The sequence below is a fragment of the Pelodiscus sinensis genome, chromosome 3 (assembly GCF_052426305.1).
Source record: "Pelodiscus sinensis isolate ZL-2025 chromosome 3, ASM5242630v1, whole genome shotgun sequence".
Classification (NCBI taxonomy): Eukaryota; Metazoa; Chordata; order Testudines; family Trionychidae; genus Pelodiscus; species Pelodiscus sinensis.
The window spans coordinates 110,409,474-110,432,430 of NC_143054.1; the positions used below are offsets into that span (position 1 = coordinate 110,409,474).

At 40.0% G+C, this 22,957-nt stretch overlaps 1 protein-coding gene across 13 annotated transcripts in view; it reads right to left on the minus strand.

Moving 5' to 3' along the window:
• Positions 1-22,957, minus strand: part of SYNE1 (spectrin repeat containing nuclear envelope protein 1) — a 479,589-nt gene that overhangs the window by 20,431 nt on the left and 436,201 nt on the right. For 12 of the 13 annotated variants that reach the window (XM_075924462.2, XM_075924463.2, XM_075924461.2 and 9 more), the window contains 6 exons: positions 18,433-18,595; positions 8,813-9,000; positions 7,708-7,858; positions 5,087-5,269; positions 4,467-4,604; positions 388-579 (listed from right to left, as the gene is read on the minus strand). In XM_075924462.2, the coding sequence (XP_075780577.2) occupies positions 388-579; positions 4,467-4,604; positions 5,087-5,269; positions 7,708-7,858; positions 8,813-9,000; positions 18,433-18,595 (1,015 nt within the window). Of the gene's footprint in view, positions 1-387; positions 580-4,466; positions 4,605-5,086; positions 5,270-7,707; positions 7,859-8,812; positions 9,001-18,432; positions 18,596-21,920; positions 22,179-22,957 lie in introns of those variants that run through there. The other variant, XM_075924466.2, reaches the window with a different exon arrangement.

A 22,957-nucleotide genomic window follows, 5' to 3' on the forward strand; every position in this document is an offset into this window, starting at 1 on the left:
AGGAAGGCGTGTCTTTATTTCTGTGAACTTAGTGCTATTCAATGGAATTCAGCCTGCAGGACAGGAAGAATTTTGTCACCACTACTCTACTGTCATTTATTCATAAAGCTCTGACTTGTAACGCATAGGAGCGCAATATGTTCTACAGAAATGAGACAGGTTCTTTGCCCTGAAGAGTCTGCAGTCTAAATAAGACCTACTACCCCAATATGTGAGAATACACAGAGGTGCAGGGGAAAGGAAAGGATCAGGGTTACAAGTAAAGATCATCGGGTGTTTTGGCATATACATTACACCCTTCCCTACATACATTCTGTCACCATTACTATATTTGTAAATTAACAATAAACCTTAAAATAAAATAAAAAAATCAAAGAGGGTACATACAGGAAGGCGAATCAATTTCTTGTGGTAGCGTTCCACACGACCAAAGACCTCTTGACAGTAACGGCGGAGTTCATCCAGTTCTTCTTCTATGACAGCTGCATCCATGGGTTCACTTTTCTCTATCAGCTGCTCACCCTGGATAATTATCTGCTCAATTTTGTTGTTGTTCAGAGAGATCTCTTGCTGGAAAGCCTGTGCAGCATATGAAACCATGACTTTTTGTTATCATTTAACCCAACATTAAACAATCCACAGTAACCATGAATGCTATGTCTTACAGAGCTTGGTAGCAGAGATGGTATATTTAGCAAACACAAATAAGGACCTTTACACAGGGTAAGCAAAATTTGATGGTGCAACTCAGCATTCCCTAGTTGTACTCTCCAATATAAGCTAATGAGGTAGCACTTAATTTTACTCTGCAACTCTTAGAAGTTGCTGTATTTGGGAAGAGCACTGTCCTCTGGGTAAGCCACTCAGTGCCATTCAGACTGCAGATGTTCCTGAGCACTCAGTAAATAACGAGTCACATTGCGGGAAAGCCGAAACCATGAACAAACAAGGCAGGGCAGTTATGCCCTCAGCCATAATACATAGGACCTTGTGATTGGAAATGATTTAATTGAGAGATGAAAAAATCAAAGCACTGAGGTTATCCCCTATACTTTTGTTTTTAATTTAAATTGCCATCTATGCACACACATGTGGGCATACCTTTTCTCTCTCACAGAACCCTACCAGTCCCTAATAACCTTGTTCTGTAGTGTCAGTACTGGGGATGAGCTCATGTCCTGGGCATGACATTAAACTGCATCCTATGCTGCCTTGTGTATGCTTCTTGATTGAAGAAAGGCTGAAGGATCTCACCCTGACAGAACAGGTGCTCATGCTGAAGTTGCAGACAGTTAGCACCTCTATGCAGTTTGTTCTTTGGCAGACGCTATAATCTATCACTGAGGGTAAGTCTACACAGCAGTGTTATTTCAGAATAACTGGCATTATTCTGAAATAACAAAGAATGCTTCTATGCTACAAGCCTTCATTTCAAAATAATGTCAAGCTGCAGGACTTTTTACTCTGACTCCCATAACCCTAATTTCACGAGGAGTAAGGGAAGCCAAAGGGAGAGTGTTCTTCCTTCAACTTCCTGCTGGGGAGACAACGCCAAAAGCTGAAATAAGCTACTTTGAAATAAGCTACGCAATTGACATAGCAGAAGTTGCATAGCTTATGCCTAGGTTAGCCCTGCTGTGTAGACATATCCTGTATGGCCAAACTTGCTCTGGACTTTGGATTGCGGCTCACTGGTCTAAAAGGGGTGGGGGGATGACATGTATGGCAGCCTCTGTTCCTCCATCACTCTGCCCAAGCATATGCACTGAAAGTCTTGGCAAGATGGTCGCAGAGATCTGAAAGAGGCACAAGTGCTAGACAGCAGCTACCAAGATTTCTAAGCTACCGGTTAAGGATGGCCTGCTTGCCTCATGTGAAGCTGGCCCTAGAAAGGGTAGGTCAAACAAGCTCTGTCTCATTGTAAAAAAACTGAACCAGGATGTAAACAAACAGAATTGGTTGCTGGAATATTTGGACTTTGGCCCCTGGATACAACTTTGATCTTTCTTCTGATTTGAGGAAAATGGCTGTGCCAAATAACAAGTTTGCATGTTTCAGAATTCATATTGCAGCTTTTTTGGAAACTCAGCTCTCAGACAGTGTTCAGAAGGGAGAAGGATACCACCACTTACTGGCACAGCAAACCTGAAGGAGGAAGGCGAGCGTATGGTGTGCTCTCAGAAATGAACTTATGTCACTGCACGAAGCTCTGATTGCAGTGTCCATATGTGTCATGACACTTTGTATTAGTCTACAGAAAGGATTCAGGATTCATTAACCTCATCAGTGTCTATGCTTCAACGCTGCAGGCTAGTGATAAGGAGAAGGATAGCTTTTACCAACAGCTGGAAGAAATGATGGGCAGGATTCCATGGAAGGAACCCATCTTAATCCCTGGAAACTTCAATGCAAGAGCTGGATCCAATGTTGAGATCTTGCCTTGGATTCTGGGTATGCACGCACTAAATGTACGAATGACAATGGTCAGAGAATTCTCAAGCTCTGTACCAGTTAAGGTTTATTGGTGACCAACACCTTAATTGCTGGTAACATCAGAAAATCATCATAATGGAGATACTTGAATCCCTTGGACTAGTGTCAACTGGACTTGGCATTGATAAGGCATACATATTTGAGAGATATCTTGCATACATAATCCTTCTAAAGCAAAAACTGTGCAGCAGCAAAAAGCATGGTCTGTGTCAAAGTGAAATGTCAAGATTCACCATAATAAAACTACCACAAACCTCATATTGACTTGTGCCAAATCAATGATCAAGAACCAACTTTTTTAATGAAGTAGCAGCAAAGACAGATAGAACAAATGACACTACTTCAGGTGCATGGGAAGTCCTGAAGATAAGTGTGAACAATGTGACAATCAAGAGTTTTGGAAAGAGTACTAAAAATGTCAACTGGTTTGTAGACCATTCGGAGATACCGCTGCCACTTCCTGAGAGGAAAAGATCTGCACAAGTCTACTTCTACTACTGATTTTCTCAACAACTTAAGAGAAGCTTGTAATATTGTTCAACTAGCTTTCAGGATTGGTGTTCAAGAATTTTGGATGGGTCTCTATGACAGCATCCAACAGGCAGCTGACGCAGGTGACAGTAGATGACTGTATGAGGGCATTCTAAAGACCATTGGGCCAATAAAGAACAAGATCGGGAAGGGAATATCAGAATTGACAAAGGGAAGCAAAGGGCATCTGTGGCAGACCAACTAGACTAATTTCCTGGGATTGAAGTTTGCAGGATGCCAAACTTACCCTACAGAAACTGAACAAAGCATTCAAAAGGTTCCCAACAACCAAGCTTCAGGATCTGTTTACATAGCTGAGATTTACAAATGTGCAAACAAAGACTTGCTGCAAAAATTGCACAAGGTATTGTTACTTTCACGGAAGGAAGAAACTGTCTCAGGATTATAAGGATGATTATTTCATCCAACGCAAACAAAGGAGACAGAATGTGACTATAATAACCACAGAAGTACATCTCTCCTTAATGTTGAGAGAAAAAATATTCAGCTGTATTCTTTCTTGTGAGGGGTCCAGAAAGAGTAGATAGCTGTGCAGATTTCAGGATGCTTGCAAAAATGACTTAGTATCCCTTTGGCATCTTAGTGGATGATTGGGAAAGGAGTGCAAAATACTGCTCTAGCTGAGCTGGTGGAGACAGACTACAGATGGAGTGAGGCATTGCGAGGTGGATAGGATCAAACTGGATCAAACTCCTCGACCAGTGTCAAAGGAGGAAAGATTCTGTTGCTCAGATTCAGAGCACTGCTAGTGTAAGGGTGTGCCCTACCTATGCACAGAACTGCCACTCAGACATTGGACTCAGCAGTCATCAAAGAATTCATCAGCACATACACCATGCTCTGTGAAGAGCGATAGTGGCACTGATTGACTGGAGCTCAACCCACATCTTGGGAATCAAGGGTTTTCATCACATAACACTTTTCGTGGAACATTTTTATGCTCTAATTTCCTGTTTGAATATTTTTGATGACATGGACTGGCTCAGTGGTTCCCAATGACCGGGCCGTGGACTGGTGCTGAGCCATGAACTGCTGGCTGCTGGGCCATAGCATAGTGCCAGTTGGTCACGGTGGCTCTGGGGCTGAAGCCAGCTGCTGTGGGGTGGCTCAGGGGGCCAGCATGTATCCTAGCCACAATCCTGAGCTGCCACACAGTAGCCGGCTTCAACTCTGGCAGCTGCCATGTGATGGACAGCTGCCACAGCTGAAGCCAGCTGTTTACAGTGGCTCTGGGAGCTGGGGCTGGCATACATATTTTGGAAGAACAGTTACACTTTCATATTTGCATCTTCATGATTTAAATAAGGAACATGCAAATATGCAAATAAAGTGCTGCTGGTCTGCCAAAAGTTTGTGAATGAGTTTGCCGGTCCATGGTATAAAAAAGTTTGGGAACCACTGGACTGGCTGGCCTCCCATACCTTGAGTTGCTTTATCTTTGCTTGGACATCACACTCTGAGAAATGTTCAATATTGGTCAACTGCAGATCCATCTCTGTTAGCCAGACCAGAATGCTATCACGTGCTGTTTCAAACTCCTCGCGCTGGCCAATAAAATGCTGAAAAAATAAACAGTGTGAGGTTTCCACAGAAATTAGTTTTCACTTCCCTCTGAGTCTGACTGAAATGAGTACACTTTCTTCATTCATCTTCTCTATGATATCCTGGCCTCAAAGAGGCAGCCAGGGTGGTTAAAGTATATAATTAAAACAAAATGGATATTTATTTAAATAAGATTTTATTTAAAAATCAAGTTCCTGCTTCAGTACCAGCTGCAAAGAGCAGAACTATAAAAGTTCCAGTAAAATATTCTTGTTCTTCTATTGTAACAGAGACCCGGGCACCCAAGTCCAACTCTACATTTTCCCACAGTGTATCACTTTACTACTTTAAGTGAAGCACCCATTATATTATCAAAATAAAATTTAAAAAACCTAGGCAAAGAGAAATCTTGCAATGGCTTGAAAAGTCAGAAGCTCACAATATCTCCCACGTATATAGTCTATTTCTGAAAGAGAAAGGCTTGAAAATGAAGAAATACTTTTAGCCTGCGCAGAATGGAAGTGACTCGCTTTTGTAAGTTGTCCCATCTCTGGTTCCCTTCATGGACCATCTGTTTGAGACTGCAAGCAGAGTCAGTGCGGTTCTCTCGAGCCAGGCGGCGGTACTGTTTGTTAATCAGTTCGAGTTGTGTGAGACTTTCATGCACTTGTCGCTGGAAACCCTAAAGTAACAATGGAAACAACACTTTGACGCTGTCAGACTGTTAGTTCCTGCAACTGGTAAATGGTCTCACATCATTCTTGCCTTTGGTTACAATCCTGAAATTGGGTCTGCACAGGCAGACTCTTTGGGGAGCCATATTGACTCCGACCTGGGTGCAGATGTTTGTTAGTACTGACCTGATTGTACAACTGGGGTCTTTTGACTGGGATGAGCAAAATCAATACATGGAAGTAAGTACCAGGCATTTCAGTGAAAATGCTCCTGTCACAATGACAACAGTAAGCACAGATTTATTCCAAGACTGGCTAGCCAATCTTTTACCTGCATGTTTTAGAATATGAAGGGTGTACATTTTGAAACATATTAAAAGTCTCTTAAAATATTACATTAGAGGGCAGTGTGTATAGTACAAATAACAATTGTGATTTTTTGGACAGTATTCCAGGCACCTTTTATTTACCTTCAAAATGACAAATGAGACATTTTTATTTTCACATTCACACAGAACAAAAGTTTAGTGAATATTTCTACAAATCTATATATGAACAAATGGCCATTCCACATGTGACTTATTCAAATTCTTCTCCAGATTATAAAAGTTTTAGTAAATCAATTTGGGAACAGAAACAGTGCCATGTGACATATATTATCAATCACACTCAAAATATTAAAAAAACCCAAGCCACTTCAAGAACTTAAAGAAAAAACTTGAATTTGTTCACAAATTTGACAATTTCTCAAAAAAATGTTTGTTTTGCTCATAAGTCATGAACAGAGAAAAAGGCTTAAACGTGTTATTTCATCCAGCTCTACCTGGGACACGTGATTTAAAGGAAATGATAAAGAGATGAATTGGCTTTGGTTCCAGTTCTGCAAGTTTGCACTGTGTAACATTAGGTAGCAAAAAGAAAAAAAAAATGGCCATGAGGACAGGAGGTGGGAGAGAAATGATAACCCTGGAAAACACATATGCTAGTGGATCTGAACACAAACTCATTATCAGCATCAGTTATGTGGATGCATATTGCCACAATGCTATCACTTGTCAAAATGTGTGTTAATTAAAAACGAAAATAAGCACGTTGATGCAATGAAGCCAAATACAGTTAAAGAAGCTACTTTGAAACAACCATATACACTTGGATTCTTGTCACTTTAATTACTGTCTTTGTTTAAACGCCAATGAAATAAGAAAGCAACTCATAAGCAGTTCTGTAACTAGAGTGAGAAGCACATTAGCTCATGAAAGAACTATAAATCCGACCACTGATTTACTACTAACACAAAAGATTTGACCTTGTAACCTGCAACTCTCTGTAAATTTACAATGTCACCTCACCTGTATCAACTCTTATTTAGCAAAGGAGCAATTATGTGTTTTCCAATTTTCAGGTCAGCCATGCAGTACTTCATTTGTTTATGTTCTTCTTTGCATTACAGCCTCAGTGAAATTCTGGGCTACTGCGTGCTTTCATACAATGGAGTTCATGACATGGTGGATGACTGACAGCCTGCTAAAGTGCTTTGCTAGAATTCTTAAAAGGTTTTATCTTATTGGTGACATGGATAAGAGAATAAAATTAGGAAAAAAGTACAATTACATATGAAGAAACTCAATTTTCTGTCTCTGGTCAAGGCCACCCCCACCTGATCACTAATTTTAGACTTACATCTCTACTTTGAGATAATAGTAGCAGTGTGTCCATGTAGAGGCTACAATTTCAACAGAAGTACTAGATTAAAAACTATTCTCCATGTCTGAAATCTAAGTTCCATGTGTCTGTGTGACGATACTGTGGTATGGGTTGGGAGGTAAAGGTCAGTGTACAAAGGCTGACACAGAGTAAGAAAGCATATATAGAGAAATAGACTTAGGGAAAAATCAGGTCAGCTGTGATTATAATGGACAGCTGAAATATGCATGGTAGTCTCCCATTGTCAGTAACTCACTAAATAGGATTTAAACACTGGTCACTGAATGGCAGGAGGATGGAATGAACGGGCAGAAGGACTGTGAACAGAATACTTATTTTCCAGATCTTTAGCTTTTCGTGATTATTACAGGATAACCTTTGGCTTCACTATAATTAAGAGGTCAGTCAGTGTTTCAGTAATGAACCATGAAATGGTAGAAGATTTTGGGATATTTAAAAATTACAGTGAACAGGACTGCAAGCAATGTACTGTGGAGATCAATCCTGCATCGCTAGGATGACAGACTGGATGATATAGAGTGAGTCTCCCTCTCCCCTCTCTCTCCATATGTATATATATAACCTCTCTTTTTTTCTTTAAAAATGCTAGCAGAGACAGCTGCAAAATCATCAACTCTTCTGTACAGTGTTTCTGTGGTTAGCAGGTTATGTACTGAAAGAAGAACCAGCTGGTTGCTGTAATAGGATTGGGAGATATTAAATTTCAAACATAATAAGTTACCTCAAATTTTTTTAGCTCTTCCTTGGCAACCGTGTACAGCACACCAGAAGAGCTAGGAAAGGCAGCTGTCCTCTCAGAAATTTTCAGCCAGTCTTCAAAGCGAGAATAGTCATCTAAGAACTTTTGCCATAGCCGCCACGTCTCTTCAATTCTGAGACAGAAATGGAAAATTAGGGTACATTTAGATTTGAGGTCATTTGACCTGCAACGCTCTGCCTAATCATAAGCTACAATAGGTAACCAAGGCTGCACTGAACAATAACTGGCTCTTAACCAAGCCTTGATTGCAAGGTTGATAAATGGATAACATAAAAGGCTGGCTGATTCCAGTTTAAGCTGGAATAAGACAGCAACTCTGTGTGTGTACGTGTGTGTGTGCGCGCGCGCAAATCCTCATTTAGAATTTGTATGAAAAGAACATTATGAGCTGCAATACGAGTTCTAAAAATGTGTCCATTTGTCAAAATGTAGTCCTCTGTATAAAAACTCCATTTAGTTGAATGTTTGAGAGACAACACTCAACTGCAGAATCAAACCATTCTTATAAGAAAGTAAAATGCTGCACCATGAATTTTCAAATTTTCTAGGGAAACTCAGCTATGAGGAGGTTGTGTATTGGTACTATTTAAAAACAAACATTAAAATGACTAAGTATTTCTGTCATAAATTATTTGAATTAAAATAAGAATGCAGTGCCATTCTTCTTTCCAATTCATCAGTTAAAAAAAAAGTGTTAGTTTCAAGAATATCCACTGAAAACATGTTTTTGTAACAAACTTTTTTTAAATGAAATAAGTAATTGAAAAAATTCAGCTGATTAAAAAAAACAATGTTGTTATAATTATACAGGAAGCAGAAAAGTAATTTGAGCCCTGATCTTGCAATTCAGTGGATAGGCATCTGGGATTGTACATAACCCCAATGACATCAATTTGGTTCAATACAAGCACAGAGTCCTGCCTGTACAGATCCCATTGCCGGAGAAGGGACATGGTCTGCCTTTAATATGGAGAATATTTTATGAGGAAACTGAATATTTGAGGAATAGCAACTTTTTTCCACATTGAAACAGCTGGAGAGTCTCTTATGAGCATTTTGTGCTTACTTAAGTCGCCTTTCCATTGACATTGCACAGATGTTTCTCCATCGTCTGTCCAGGTTTCGGGTGGCCTGCTGGATGGAGTCACACTCTGTTTCTGTGGCACAAGCATCGCAGTCATGGAGAAGTACCTCACACAGATTAAGAACGGATGCCACTCCAGTGCTGTGTTTCTCTATATCCCTTTGGAGCTCCTGCAGGTCAAGAAATCAAAGCTTAAATGCACAGAGCAAACCACATGCTCTTGGAAACTATGCAACCTCTTTCAGCTATTCAAACAACACAAAACAAGAAGTCAGGCAAGCTCAGAAGAATCAGGGATGAATGAGTATTACAGCTCCCAAGCTACATGGGCATTGCTGCGATGTTACTAATTGAAAGTAGGTTAGTAGCAGTAGGCAACAATACAAAGCCATCCAGTACTTGAGCAGATGTGTAGACAGTGGATAGATCTTAGGCTGGTGTAAACGGTCATGGCTTTACAGGAACCAATGGGGCTCTGAACATTTACAGATGAGGATGTGGCCCAGAGAAATGAAATACCCTGAAAGTTTTGTCACATCAGCAAGGAACTGCTCACTTTTCAGCCCCCCTAGCCCAGAACATAAAACAGAAGTTCAAAAGGGAATAAAATGACAGGGACAGAAGTAGACAAAGCTGAGACTACTGAACTTAGGTGAGAAGATAAAATGGAGTCCAGCCAGGGCCATTTGTCCATCACGAGATCTGTGCAGGTAAGATTCCAACACATGCACTAAGGTCTCTAGGATCCTGAAGTGCCTTTACCTATTACTCGCCACGTGGCAGTGAGAGAAAAATGCAGAGTGGAACCAGCCAGAAAGAGTAGAAACAGCCAACAGAAGGATCACTGGATCTTCGGAGAACCTGTGACAGTTTTGACCAGATTTTCTCTGCTCTGTGCTGATTTGGCTGTTTGCTGCAATCCTACCCTTCCCATAGAGTCTCTTCACCACAATGTCACTCAGTACCTAACTCCCACCCCTCTCACTCTCAGTTCCTTTTCTTTCCAGTTAGCTGAGCTCTTCCAGCTATATACAAAGCTTCCGCAACAACACACAGACTGACATTATTCGCAAATGACAACAAGCGACACACAATCTCAGCCGCGCTGAACACCATGCCATCCAGAGTCTCAAAAACAACCTGGACATTATAATCAAACCAGCTGAAAAAGGTGGTGCTGTGGTCATTATGAATAAGGCCGACTATAACCAGGAGGCAACCAGAGAACTCTCCAACACCACACTTTACAAACCTCTCTCCTCTGATCCCACCTCGGAATACCAAAAGAAACTACACTGTCTCCTTAAAAGCCTCCCTACAGCTACTCGGGAACAAATCCACACAGAAACACCTTCTGACCCCCAACCAGGATTGTTCTATCTGCTTCCCAAGATCCATAAACCTGGACACCCCGGACGTCCCATCATCTCTGGTATTGGCACGCTCACTACTGGTCTATCCAGCTATGTAGACTCTCTCCTCAAGCCCTACGCAACCAACACCCCCAGCTATCTCCGAGACACTACTGACTTCCTCAGGAAACTACAAAACATCAATAACCTCCCCAATAACACCATCCTTGCCACCATGGATGTAGAAGCTCTATACACCAACATCCCACATGAAGACGGATTACAAGCAATTAGAAACACTATCCCAGAGGACACCACTGTCAATCTGATAGCAGACCTATGTAACTTTGTTCTCACCCACAATTATTTCCAGTTTGAGAACAACTTATACCTCCAGATCAGCGGCACAGCCATGGGTACACGCATGGCCCCACAGTATGCTAATATCTTTATGGCTGACCTAGAACAACGTTTCCTCAACTCCCGTCCCCTTTTACTCCTTTTCTACTTACGCTACATTGATGACATCTTTATGATCTAGACGCATGGCCAAGAAACACTGGAGACATTCCACAGAGATTTCAACAACCTACACCCCACCATCAATCTCAGCCTGGACCATTCTACACGAGAGATTCATTTCCTGGACACCACAGTACAAATCAACAATGGAAAATTAGACACCACCCTCTATAGAAAACCCACTGACTCATACAGTTACCTACATGCTTCCAGCTCCCATCCAACACATGCCATACGATCCATCATCTATAGCCAAGCCCTTTGATACAAGCCCTTTGATACATCTGCTCTAATCCCACTGACAGAGACCAGAAGCTTCAGGATCTCTACCAAGCATTTATAAACCTCAACTACCCACCCGGAGAAATAAAAAAAGCAAATTGAAAGAGCCAGACGAATACCTAGAAACCATCTACTTCAAGACAGACCCAAGAAAACAAACAATAGAAAACCACTTGTCATCACCTACAGCCCCCAACTTAAACCTGTCCAACACATTATCAATAAACTACAACCTATACTGGAACAGGATACTAAACTCCAAGAGGCTCTGGGAGACAGACCCATAGTCTCCTATAGACAACCACCCAACCTCAAGGTTACCAACAACCACAGGACATACCACACTAATACCAACCCTGGTACCTTCCCTTGCAACAAACCCCGTTGCCAGCTTTGTCCACATATTCACTCTGCTGATACCATTATTGGACCTAACCAAGGGTATGTCTACACTACCCTGCTAGTTCGAACTAGCGGGGGTAATGTAGTCATCCGCAGTTGCAAATGAAGCCCGGGATTTGAATTTCCCGGGCTTCATTTGCATGAAGCCGGCCGGCGCCATTTTTAAATGCCGGCTAGTTCGGACCCAGTGCCGCGCGGCTACACCTCGGATTAGAAGCCTCGGATTAGAAGCCTAAGCCGAACTAGTTAGTCTGTGCCACGTGTAGCCGCGCGGCACTGGGTCCGAACTAGCCGGCATTTAAAAATGGCGCCGGCCGGCTTCATGCAAATGAAGCCCGGGAAATTCAAATCCCGGGCTTCATTTGCAACTGTGGATGACTACATTACCCCCGCTAGTTCGAACTAGCGGGGTACTGTAGACATACCCCAAGTGAGTTATAAGAATACATATTCCTGCGCATCCAGAAATATAATTTACGCTATCATGTGCCGAAAGTGTCCATCTGCTTTGTACATTGGACAAACGTCTCAGACACTTCGCCAAAGGATCAATGTCCACAAAACAGATATTAGACAGGATCACAAAGAAAAAACAGTTTCTTGCCATTTCAACCAGAAAGGACACGGTCTCAATGACTTAATTACCTGCATCCTGCTTCAGAAGCCTTTTAAATCTGCACTTGAAAGGGAATCCTCTGAACTGTCATTCATGCTAAAATTCGACACTCTACGCGTTGGTCTCAACAAAGACGCTAACTATCTTACCCATTACAAAGATAGCTTCCCCAATTATCACCTCTAATACCATTAGTTCACAGACATTTACTTCCCCCCCCCCCGCATCCTCCTTCTGTTCTGAAATGTGATTTGTCCTTTTCATATGTGTTCATTTTTTTAATTGTATCCTTTGGTATATATGGTTGTGACTATTTTCTTCCACTATTTGATCTGAGGAAGTGGGTCTGGCCCACGAAAGCTGATCATCTAATAAACCATCGTGTTAGTCTTTCAAGTGCTACATAGTCCTGTATTTTGTTTTGGCTAACATTGTTCTCACAATATAGCTATAAATGAGGAATCACCATTAAAATGAATGGTATTTGCACTGGAGTCCCACAGGAAACAGTTATTGACCTTACACTATCATTTTTATCAATGATCTAGAAGAAAACACAAATTCATCACTGATAATGTTTTCATTAGAGACAAAACTTAGGGTGAGATAGCAAATAATGAGAACAAGTCACTGATACAGAGCAATCTAGAATGCTTGGTGAACTGGGAACAAGCAACCAATCTCCCTTTGAAAACACAGAATCACAGAACTGGAAGGGACCTCTAGAGATCAATAAGTCTAGTCCCAAGTACTTACAGCAGGACCAAGCAACATTTAAGACCATTCCTGACAGGTGTTCGTCTATCCACTGCTCTTAAAAATCTACGATGGAGAATCCAGAAACACCTTAGGAAATTTATTCCAATGCTCAACCAGGAAATGTTTCCCAATGTTCAATCTAAATCTTCTTTGCTCCAATTTAAACTCATTGCTTCTTGTCCTAAAAGAAATTAAGGAGAATACTTTTTCTCCTACCTCCTTGTAAAAGCATTGGAGATACTTGAAAACTGTTCAGTCTAATCAAATCCAATCTTTCAGCCTTCCCTCATAGGTCATGTTTTCTAGAATTTTAATCATGTTTCTTGCTGTTCTTGGGACATTCTCCAATTTGTCTACATCTTTCCTGAAAGGTGGCACCCCGAACTGGACACAATACTCCAGTTGAGACCTAATCTGTACTGAGGTGAGCAAAAGAATTATTTCTCGTGTTTTGTTTACAACACACCTGTTAATGAATCCCAGATTGATTTTGTGTGTGTCTTTTTTTTGCAACAGTGTCACACCGTTGATTTATACATAGCTTGTGGTCCGCTATGACTCTTAGATGTGTTTCCACAATATTCCTTCGTATGCAGTTGTTTCTCATTTTGTAGGTGTGTAATAGATGGTTGATTCTTAAGTAGAATACTTTGCATTTGTCTTTACTGAATTTCATCCTATTTAGCTCAGACCATTTTCCAGTTTGTCCAGATCATTTTGAATTTTCACGTTATCCTCCAAAGCACTTGCAACCCCACCCAGCTTGATATCATCTGCAAAATTTGTAAGTGTGCTCTCTATGACATTACCTAAATCACTGAAGATTTTGAATAGAACTGGTCCCAGAACTGATCCCTGTTGAAACCTGCTCATAATGTGCTTCCAGCATGACTGAATCACTGATAACCAGTGGCATAGTGGGGGGGGGGAGGGCGCTGTTGCCCCTGGCCACTATGCCAGGGGGGTGCCAATTTAGTCCCCCTCCCCTCTCCCTGTCATACCTCAGCTCACCTGCTCCTCCTCTGCCTGCCGCTGCTGACTGGAGCCACTTCCCGACCCCCAGCTTGACCCTCCTCCATCTCCACCGACAGATTAGTGCATGCAGGGGCCTGGCCCCAAACTGGAGGGGGTGGGGGATGATGCGATACAAGCTAGATCCGCCCCCCTCCCTGGGTCAGGCTCAGCCGTGCACAAGGTTCGGGACCCCACTGCGCGGTGGTGGCAGGAGGGAGAGGGAAGCGCAAAGTTTGCCTTTGCCCATGGACACATAACAGCTTCACTACGCCTCTTCTGATAACTCCTCTCTGGGACTAGTTATCCACCTAATAGCAGCTCCATCTAGGTTGCATTTTCCTATTTCGTTAAATGTAAATTACTATATCTAGGAACACAGAATGTAGATCATACTTAGACAAAGGGGGACTCTAGAATGGGAAACTGTGACTCGAGAAAATGACTTGAGGGTCAGGGTGGATAATCAGCTAATCAAGAGCTCTCAGAGCAATGGCAGGGATAAATGGGCTACTGTGATCTTTAGATGCATAAACCAGGAAATCTTAAGTAGTAGAAAAGTTATTTTGCCTCTGTATGTGACACTGGTATATCTGCTGCTGGAATACTCTGTCCAGTTTGAGTTTCCACAGTTCACAAAGGATGTTGATACGGTTCAGGAAAGAGTCACAAAATATGATTAAAAGGATTAGAAATACACTTTATAGCAATAAGCTGCATAGAATGAGGTCCTTGAGTCGAACAAAAAGGTTAAGAGAGGACTTAAACATATATTTGCACCTACATGTGGCACAGATTTAATAAGGGGCTCTTCAATCTATTAGACAAATATATAATCCAATCCAGAAGCTAGAAGTTAAAACTAGAGAAATTCAGACTGGAAACAAAGTGCTAATTTTTAAAAGTAAGGGTATCCACTGGCACAATTTATCAAGAATCATGCTAGATTCTCCATCACTGGCAATTTTTGAAATCAAGATGGAATTTTTTAAAAAGACTTGCTTTAGGAATTATTTTGGGTAAAGTCCTATGGCCTGTGTTAAACAGGAGGTTATACTGTACTACATAATCAGAATGGTCCTTTCTGGCCTTGCAATTTTTGAAACTATACAATGGCAAATTTTGCTCGAAGTCATTCAAATCGATTTCTCGGTGTAATACATATAGCTGAAATGTTTTAGGGTTATATAAAAATATTTAGATAAATGGGGGAGGTTGGATAACTGAGGGAATTACTAGATGAGCTGTTCATGCTTAATACAATAAATTATTCTAAAGCTCCTTGTCTGAAACAGGGTTTTATAACATATAAAAGTAAAATGAACTTTTTTTCATTCTTCACTCTACAATAATGAGAAAATGTTGCGTGTATGTATAGAGAAAATAGTGTGTGAGCGAGAGAGAGAGAGAGAGAGAGATATTCCAGCGTGTTTCATGGTGACTCAATCACCATGGAAGTTATTACTGTATACTGGCTTCCAGAAATTTACTCACAAGACCACCTTTCAGGAAATTTTGAGCTGTATAAAAATATACCAAGCCACAACATCAATACTTGTTCTTTCTTTCTTTCCTTTCTTCCCTTCAGACAACACACTTTAGTCTGGACAGATTAGAAGTTGTTTAATCATATTTTCTATCCTGGATGACATTTTAGAATCTTTTCTTCTTGTGCCTAAGTTAAGAATTTGTTTTTGGCCTTCACAAAATGAGCAACTTTTCTGCAGCTCTAATTTTTCATGCTCAATGTTTTCAATTCAGTAGTTGTTGCTCAGGAAGTTGAAGATGACTTATCTACATACAGCAACTACCTAGCTGCTTAGGCCAGGTCTACACTAAAGGGGAAGATCAAGTCAAGATATGCAACTCCAGCTCCATTAATTACATAGCTGAAGTCGACGTATCTTGATTTGAGTTTCCCCGCCCGTCTCCACAGTGGGAGGCCAACAGGATCAAACACTCCCATCTGCTTCTCTTACTCCTTGCAGGAGCAGGCGCAGGCGCAGGCGCAGGAGCACTGTCCAATGACAGGGGCACCCTCTGAGTTCAATTAGGTGAATCTTTATATGACCTGCTAAATCAAACTTTGGAAGATCGATCATGGCAATGTCAATCTTCCCCAGAGTGAAGACATGTCCCTGAGACAATAACTGCAAACTCCAAACCAATTTCCATATCAAGTTTGCTACAGTATATTTTTTACTGTACGTTTGTCATGTATTTTTTTGAAGCCAAAAGACTAGAACAGGACCAATCAGTATGGCAAGGCCCCTCAAGTCTGCAACACAATTACAAAAAACTGGAAATTCTTCGGTGGTTTTATTTTAAAAATAGAGCTTTTTTGTCCTGTATCATGTATGTCCTTGGTTTTACTCTCAAGAATGAAAACACTGTTAGGAAATAGATGAGCTGAAATTTTCTGCAATATTGGAGACTGCTAGTCCTAAAGGCAGATCAGCAACTAGCCTTGTGAAAGCAAATGCAGAAATAAAAGGAAATGTATAATAATTCATTTATGGATGTAGACTAGAATATAAAAACAAGTTGACATGTTCCATCTGTGGATTGATTTTTAGCAAAAACATTCTTTACATTCATGATAACATCTGACTCATGTTTGGAATGAGTCTCACAAAGATGATTATGGAGTTATGTTGTGCACAAAAGAATAATACAGCTAAGGATGGTCACAGAGGAGGAGACAAGATCCATGTTCATTTAACCAAACTTGTGCAAATGGTTGCTTTGGTATTTGTTGTTCCCCATGTAAGCTATAATTTCAAGGCCACAAAATTTACTACAGAATCCATAACATTATGTGGAATTGTACTAAAAAATCTCAGCGTTCAGCTTGTTTTTAATTTAGCTGATTGCAGTGAAGCTAGACACTCTCCTTCTGGTCAGTAGAAACTTGAGTGGGGAGCCACAGAACTGAGATTCGGCTCAACTTTCTGGCAGGCAATGTTACATTTTTAATTAAATTTGAGATTTGTAGTTGAGTGATGGTTTGTTACAATGTGGGCGGGGGAGCTATCATGTCCCTAAGAGAAAACAAATGTGGAAAAATATACAGACGAATAAAAGAAATACTAGTGCTGACATGGCTGGCTGAAAAGGCAGAGGAGGTAACCTGTGTTCTGAAAAACAAACGAACAGCTATGATAAAAAACTTTCTTCATGTTAAAACTTCATGTTTTCTTTGCTGTTATTGTTATAAAATAATTGTCTGCCAAATGTACTGTATTTGCAAGGCAAAAAATACACTTCCAGCATTTGTCCCCTTTGGAGTTCCAATAGAACCACTGGTACTTTGAAAAGGACACTGCCACCATCTAGCATTGCATTAAAACCACTGCTGAGAATTGCTGATAAAAAAGAGTTCAAGTGATGTCTGTACCAGAATGAATGCAGAAGTAAAGGAGATATAACAAGCCTTGGGATGCCTACATAGGTACGAGGCCAGAAAAATCTCTGAACTTCTTCTTTAACATTAATACTCAGCAATGTACAACACTTTACATCTTCAGAGAACTGCACAGTATTAGTTACTCTTCACACCTATCCTATATGTATTATTAACCTCATGTTACAGATAGGGAAATGTATATAGAAATTAAAAGGCTTCTTTCCATAGCCACACAGTATATCAGTTGAGGAGTTAGGATTAAAACTGACAATCCCATTCTGCATGCTTTATAAATCAATTATCTACAAAATTTTATAGTACTTTTCTTCCCACAAAAATGACATCCCTTCACTTTGTGTGTTAAGAAGAGGTGTTGTTTGGCTTTTCACTAGCTCATCACAAACTGCACTGATATCAGTCAGCAACCAGTCTGCCAAGAAAAAAAAACTAACAAAAACACAATCTGCTATGTGACACGCAACAGAATCTCTGCCCAGTGTGTCAGACAGAAATGGCATGGAACAACAAATATGATCAGAAATGCATATTTCTTTACTTTGCAAAATTGAAGTTACTTTTTCCTAGGTTGTGATGGAAGTGCATAGTTTAGTAGGGAAGGGAAAAGGAAACAAAGTAAAAAATGACTACAAATAAAGAAAAACTTATCTGCCCATCCTACTATTCCCATTTGCAGCATGAATTGCTTCATTTCAGCACCAGGTGCAAGTTTTGCACACTGCACATCAGTTTCAAGTTAAACATCAGTTCTGTGTTGCACATGCTGCTCAACATGCAAAGGGACGCAAACATGTTTATGAATTGCAAACAAAACAAAATCTTCCAAAGATGGTCAATTTCAAACACGTATAAAATTCGCAAACTAACACTACAACACACTTCACTTTAATATCTGGAAGAAGATGGTAGTTCTTTATTTAATTAAAATATCTCAACCACAACAGTAACCCACATTCTGGACATAACAGCATGGTACCTTACCTCTGTTGGGTCAAGCAGCTCCTTGTAGATTCAATGTCAAAGCCGGCAGAAGACTCTACCAGAGTGATGCAATAAGCACCATGTGCCTTGAAATCTAAGGGCATCTTCTCTGCATCAGTGCCTTCTTTCAACACTGAGCTGGATACCAGCAGCTCAAGGTTATAGTTTACTTTGGGTCTCCCACACCATAGTGTAACTGCCAGTGTGGTGACCATGTCAGGTTTTTACTCTTCTACCTCATTTTGTATTTTACCTGCTGCTCATTCAGTTTCCTTTGTATCTCCTCGGAATCACAGGTTTCGTAGACAATGGGTTTGGACAGCTCTGACTCAATGTGAGCAAGCCAGGATCTCAAGCTGTTCATATTCTTATCCAGCTGCTGTACAGCAACCAGGGTCTCCTTTAACTTCTTCACCCTACCAAAAGGAGAAACAAGAACATGTGCACATCAATAAACAGTCTTTATAATACATCCCTTCACTGTAATTTTCATTGAGAAATTCAATTTAACATTTACACTCAAAATAACAGAATTATTAATCTAGGGCTTCCCCTTACTACTTACAGTACTAAGCATATAAATAGTGCCTAAACCAATATTTCTAATCATCAGAAATTCAGGATTTTCAGGAGGCCACACACAGATGTAGTAGGCTTCTGTATCTTTTGGCTCAGGAAAACAAAATGTTTTTAATGTGGTCAATGTAAAAAAAAAAAGTGTCTCTAAATTAGTTGTGCATTTTGTTTCATAATGTGGTCACCTGGTCAGCTTACAAGTAAAGTAGCTATTGAAATTAACAAAAGGAAATTGCATATTAGTGTTAAAGATCCCGAAGAGAGTGTGTAAGAGGTAGTAAGAGTCCTATGTCTACTACTGTTTCAGTTGCTGAAGTGGAACTGGCATAGGAAGATTATATGCTTCACTTTGTTTAGAGCAGTGGTTTTCAACCTCTGGACTGCAGACTGTCTAGGATTTCCAAAGGGAGATGAACCTCCATTTGAAATGTTTTTAGGTGTCTGCAAATGAAAAAGGTTGCAAACCACTGGTTTAGAAGGCTCAAAAATAATTGCTGCTGTGTATTCTCCTGGAATTATAAGGCCTGCTTCAGACAGAATGCCCCCAATGTCTTTGTTGCACTGTGATTCCACCACTCGTAAGAACATAAAACGGCCATACTAGGTCAGACCACAGATCCATCTATCCCAGTATCCTGTCTTCAAAGAGTGGTCAATGCCAGTTGCCCCAGAGGAATGAACAGAACAGGCAGTTATCAAGTGATCCATCCAGTTGCCCATTCCTAAGCCTCCCTCCCCATCCTGGCTAGCAGCTTTTGAGCATCCACTCGCAAGAGAGCATGTAATAAGTGTACACACCATATGGAGCTATTTTGAAGACTTCATTTTAAATAATTCCTCCAAATAATCAGATTATAGCATCCTTGAAATATAGGTAAGTTTGAATCCGAACTTTGTGGTTAGGTTCAGCTCTCTAGTCTTTCGGAGGTTGTAAGTAAATCATTCCACAATTGTCCTGTTTTGTGTTTGTGACTAGCACAATAAGATTTTGAACCATGTATAGGGCTCCAAGGGTATTTTAAATTATTCATCAAATGTGTAAATCTCTTAAATAACCTCGGTATGTGTTTTTAATTACACTGAAAATATACCTGCATGCTTTTAGAGTGGATCATGCTTACATGCTCACCTAATTTTTCTCCTCTAGTCTGAGCATGGAAGACATTTTAAACTCTTTTGTGCCACCCATTGAAATGAATTGCATACACACAACCCAAAATTCTGTGCATGTAACAGAAGCAATTTTTCTGGAATAAACTTATTTCTGCATTCTCCAACAGCCCAAAATACTTCCTCAGCATGGCCTGAAAGATGGCAGGATTTGTAGAGTTCTGCCAGCAGGCAGGAAACAGGCTGCACACAGTCTCCTCATGGGGGTCTGGGGTCTGGATCCCCCTGAGCAAAATACAACTGTGCCTTTTTGGAGTTTCATTTGTCAACAACAATATATTAAAAAGCAAATTTGTCTGGAAAATCTCACTAAACATGTTACTGTAAGAGGCTTGGGCTGAGTTCCCCTGCTTGCTAACAAGGATTCCTAATTCAAATTAGATGCTTGGAATTATCACAAGGCAGGTTTAAGCAGGGTTGTCTAAATTTAGCAAGTCTGTCACAAATACAGGAAGTTCCTGAAGCTTGCTGTAATTTTCTCATAGCCCATATTATATCTTGGGCAGAAAAATAATATGTAATCCGATCGGTCACTTTTGCAGTTTACTGTTAATGAGAAAACATTTTAAAGTTTAAATTAGCTCATTACACTTGCTGGTATAATTTAATATTTAAAGAAAAGCAATGTGATTCCTTTTTAAAAGCCAGTTTTAAACCAAGAAGAATACTTAGAAAATATTATGGAGTGGAAAATAACATGGAAGTTTTTAAAAACTCATTTGGCTAGAGTTAAACTAGATACGCTCAAACTCTACTTAAGTCTAAACATATACTGCACTGCAGCATATATACAAAACAATGTATTGTACAGAACTCATAACTTCAGTATTAGTCATTAGATGGCTGCCAAACTTCTTGTTTTAAAGCCATAGACTAATACAGCTACCCCTCTGAGACACATTAGATGGCTAGTTACTAATATTAACTTAAAAACCAACCAACAAATATATACAGAGAAATGTGACATCAACTCAACCTATCACTCACAGTTTAATTTGCTGTTAATCATAGTCACACAATGTCTACAGTTTTACCTACACAAACTACAATGGCAAAACACTCTAGAGGGGAAAAAAACAATGAGACTGTTACTCCACTAGTTTGGAGATACTTGAATTCTCAAATTCCAGGCAAATATATTACAAGAAAAAAAATATATGCAAGAGCACTATTTCATTCAGACTTGAATGCTTCTGTTTGGGGACTATTACTATGAGAAATCTTCTATATATACTTGAACATACTTACATTATCTAAAACAAATAGCTCAATTTAAAAAAATGCAGCATTCAGTAACTAATGAGTAGCTGAAAATGCCCCATTTATTCTTCAGACCCCATACTTCTACTTTTACTGAAAAATAATTTTACAATTCACAGAGTTACAAGTTGGTTTATACTAAAAATATTGTGGAAAAATACAAAGCGAAAAAACCCCCATGGAGAATATGTGACAAAAAATAAAAGTATTTCAATCCACTGGTATACATTGTAAAAAAACTAAGGTGCAAAGAATTTATCTGCTTACAGATATTTTAAAAATATGTACATGAAGGACAAGGATAGAAGACAGTAATGCTGAAAGTACTTTTACAGAGCGTCGGCACATCTGAGACTTTCAGTTGCAGCCAGGCCTCTCTGATTACACAAACAGCAGGTAGTAAATTACAACCTTCTGGATACCCTCACATGTTTACATGATCTTGTATTAAACACAGTAGTAAAATCAGATCCATGTTTTCATTCAGCATCACTTAACCAGCTTCTAATAGGGGTCAGGCTATTTTCAGTTAAGTCAAACATTTGAGGATCCCAAAGTTCTAGCATTCTGATTTCCTAACACTCATCAACAACACTGGGCTTTAAAAAAAGAAAAGAAAAGAAAAGTTGCTAGGTAAGGCACCCTGCCTGTAGATTAATATTATGACAACTAGTTCCTCTGCAAGCTATAAGAAATTCCAAAGCTATGCACAAGTAAAAGTAAATAGCTGCCTGCCTTGTGACATCGCAATTGCAGTCTGGAAGATCTGAATCCACACGGCAGTCCTCTGCCATCCTCACAGCACATAAATCTTCTCCTATCACCATGAAATTTTCCAGTACTAAAAACCAAGAACTTGCAGCCCAAAAACTTGTAGTCCAACAGCCTGTGCTGCAGGCAAGCATGCCTTTGCCAGTACCACACAAAAATCCTCACTGTCCAAGCAAATGTTAGTAGACCGTGTCTGCTAACATGAGACTAAATGGTGACAAGTGGTCATGTTTCTAAATAAAACTTACATTCATCAACATGTGTCAGGCTTGATCTCCTGGAATGTAGGCCATGAGTGTCAGGAAGAGAAGGCGGGGGAAGAGAGGCTTCAGTGCAAATACTGAGCAGTTGTAAATTTAACTGTCCAAGAAAAGTCCTGTATAACACATGCATTCACACACTACTCCTTTGCTGTACACCTATGCAGCTGGCCTATTTATCATAATGGATAATTTGTGGGGAGAAAACTTTCCAGTCACGAGGGGCCAGAAATAGGAAATCGCCTCAGTCAAGAGGCAGTTGTCCTTCTGGAGAGTTCTCTCTTATTCTCCCCTCTCTTCCACAGAAGGAATCAAAGGGTAGTAAAGAAAAAGTGAAAAGGAAATATGCTGCTGAAAAAAATAGGCCAGAAGGAATATTTAAAATGATTACATAAATGGTCTGAAATATTAATAAAAACAGATTCAGAACTGTCCAGTGGTTGACTGATTTTTTTCCTCTAGGAAGAGCATCTTGCAATAGATTACTAAATTTTAGTCTGCTCACAGGTTAACATCAAGATTCTTTAATACAAGAAGAGTTGTTTAAAAAGAAAAAGAAAATGTTATGTAGTCAAAATATATTCTCATTCATCTTCTGAAAGAAATATCCGAGGAGTACTGTTCAAACTGAGACAAGGTGGGTGAGCTTTGTGTGGTTTGAAAGTTTGTCTGTTTCACCAAAGTTGGTTCAACAAAAGAGATTTCCTCATCATCTTTTTTCTCTAATATCATGGGACAAAC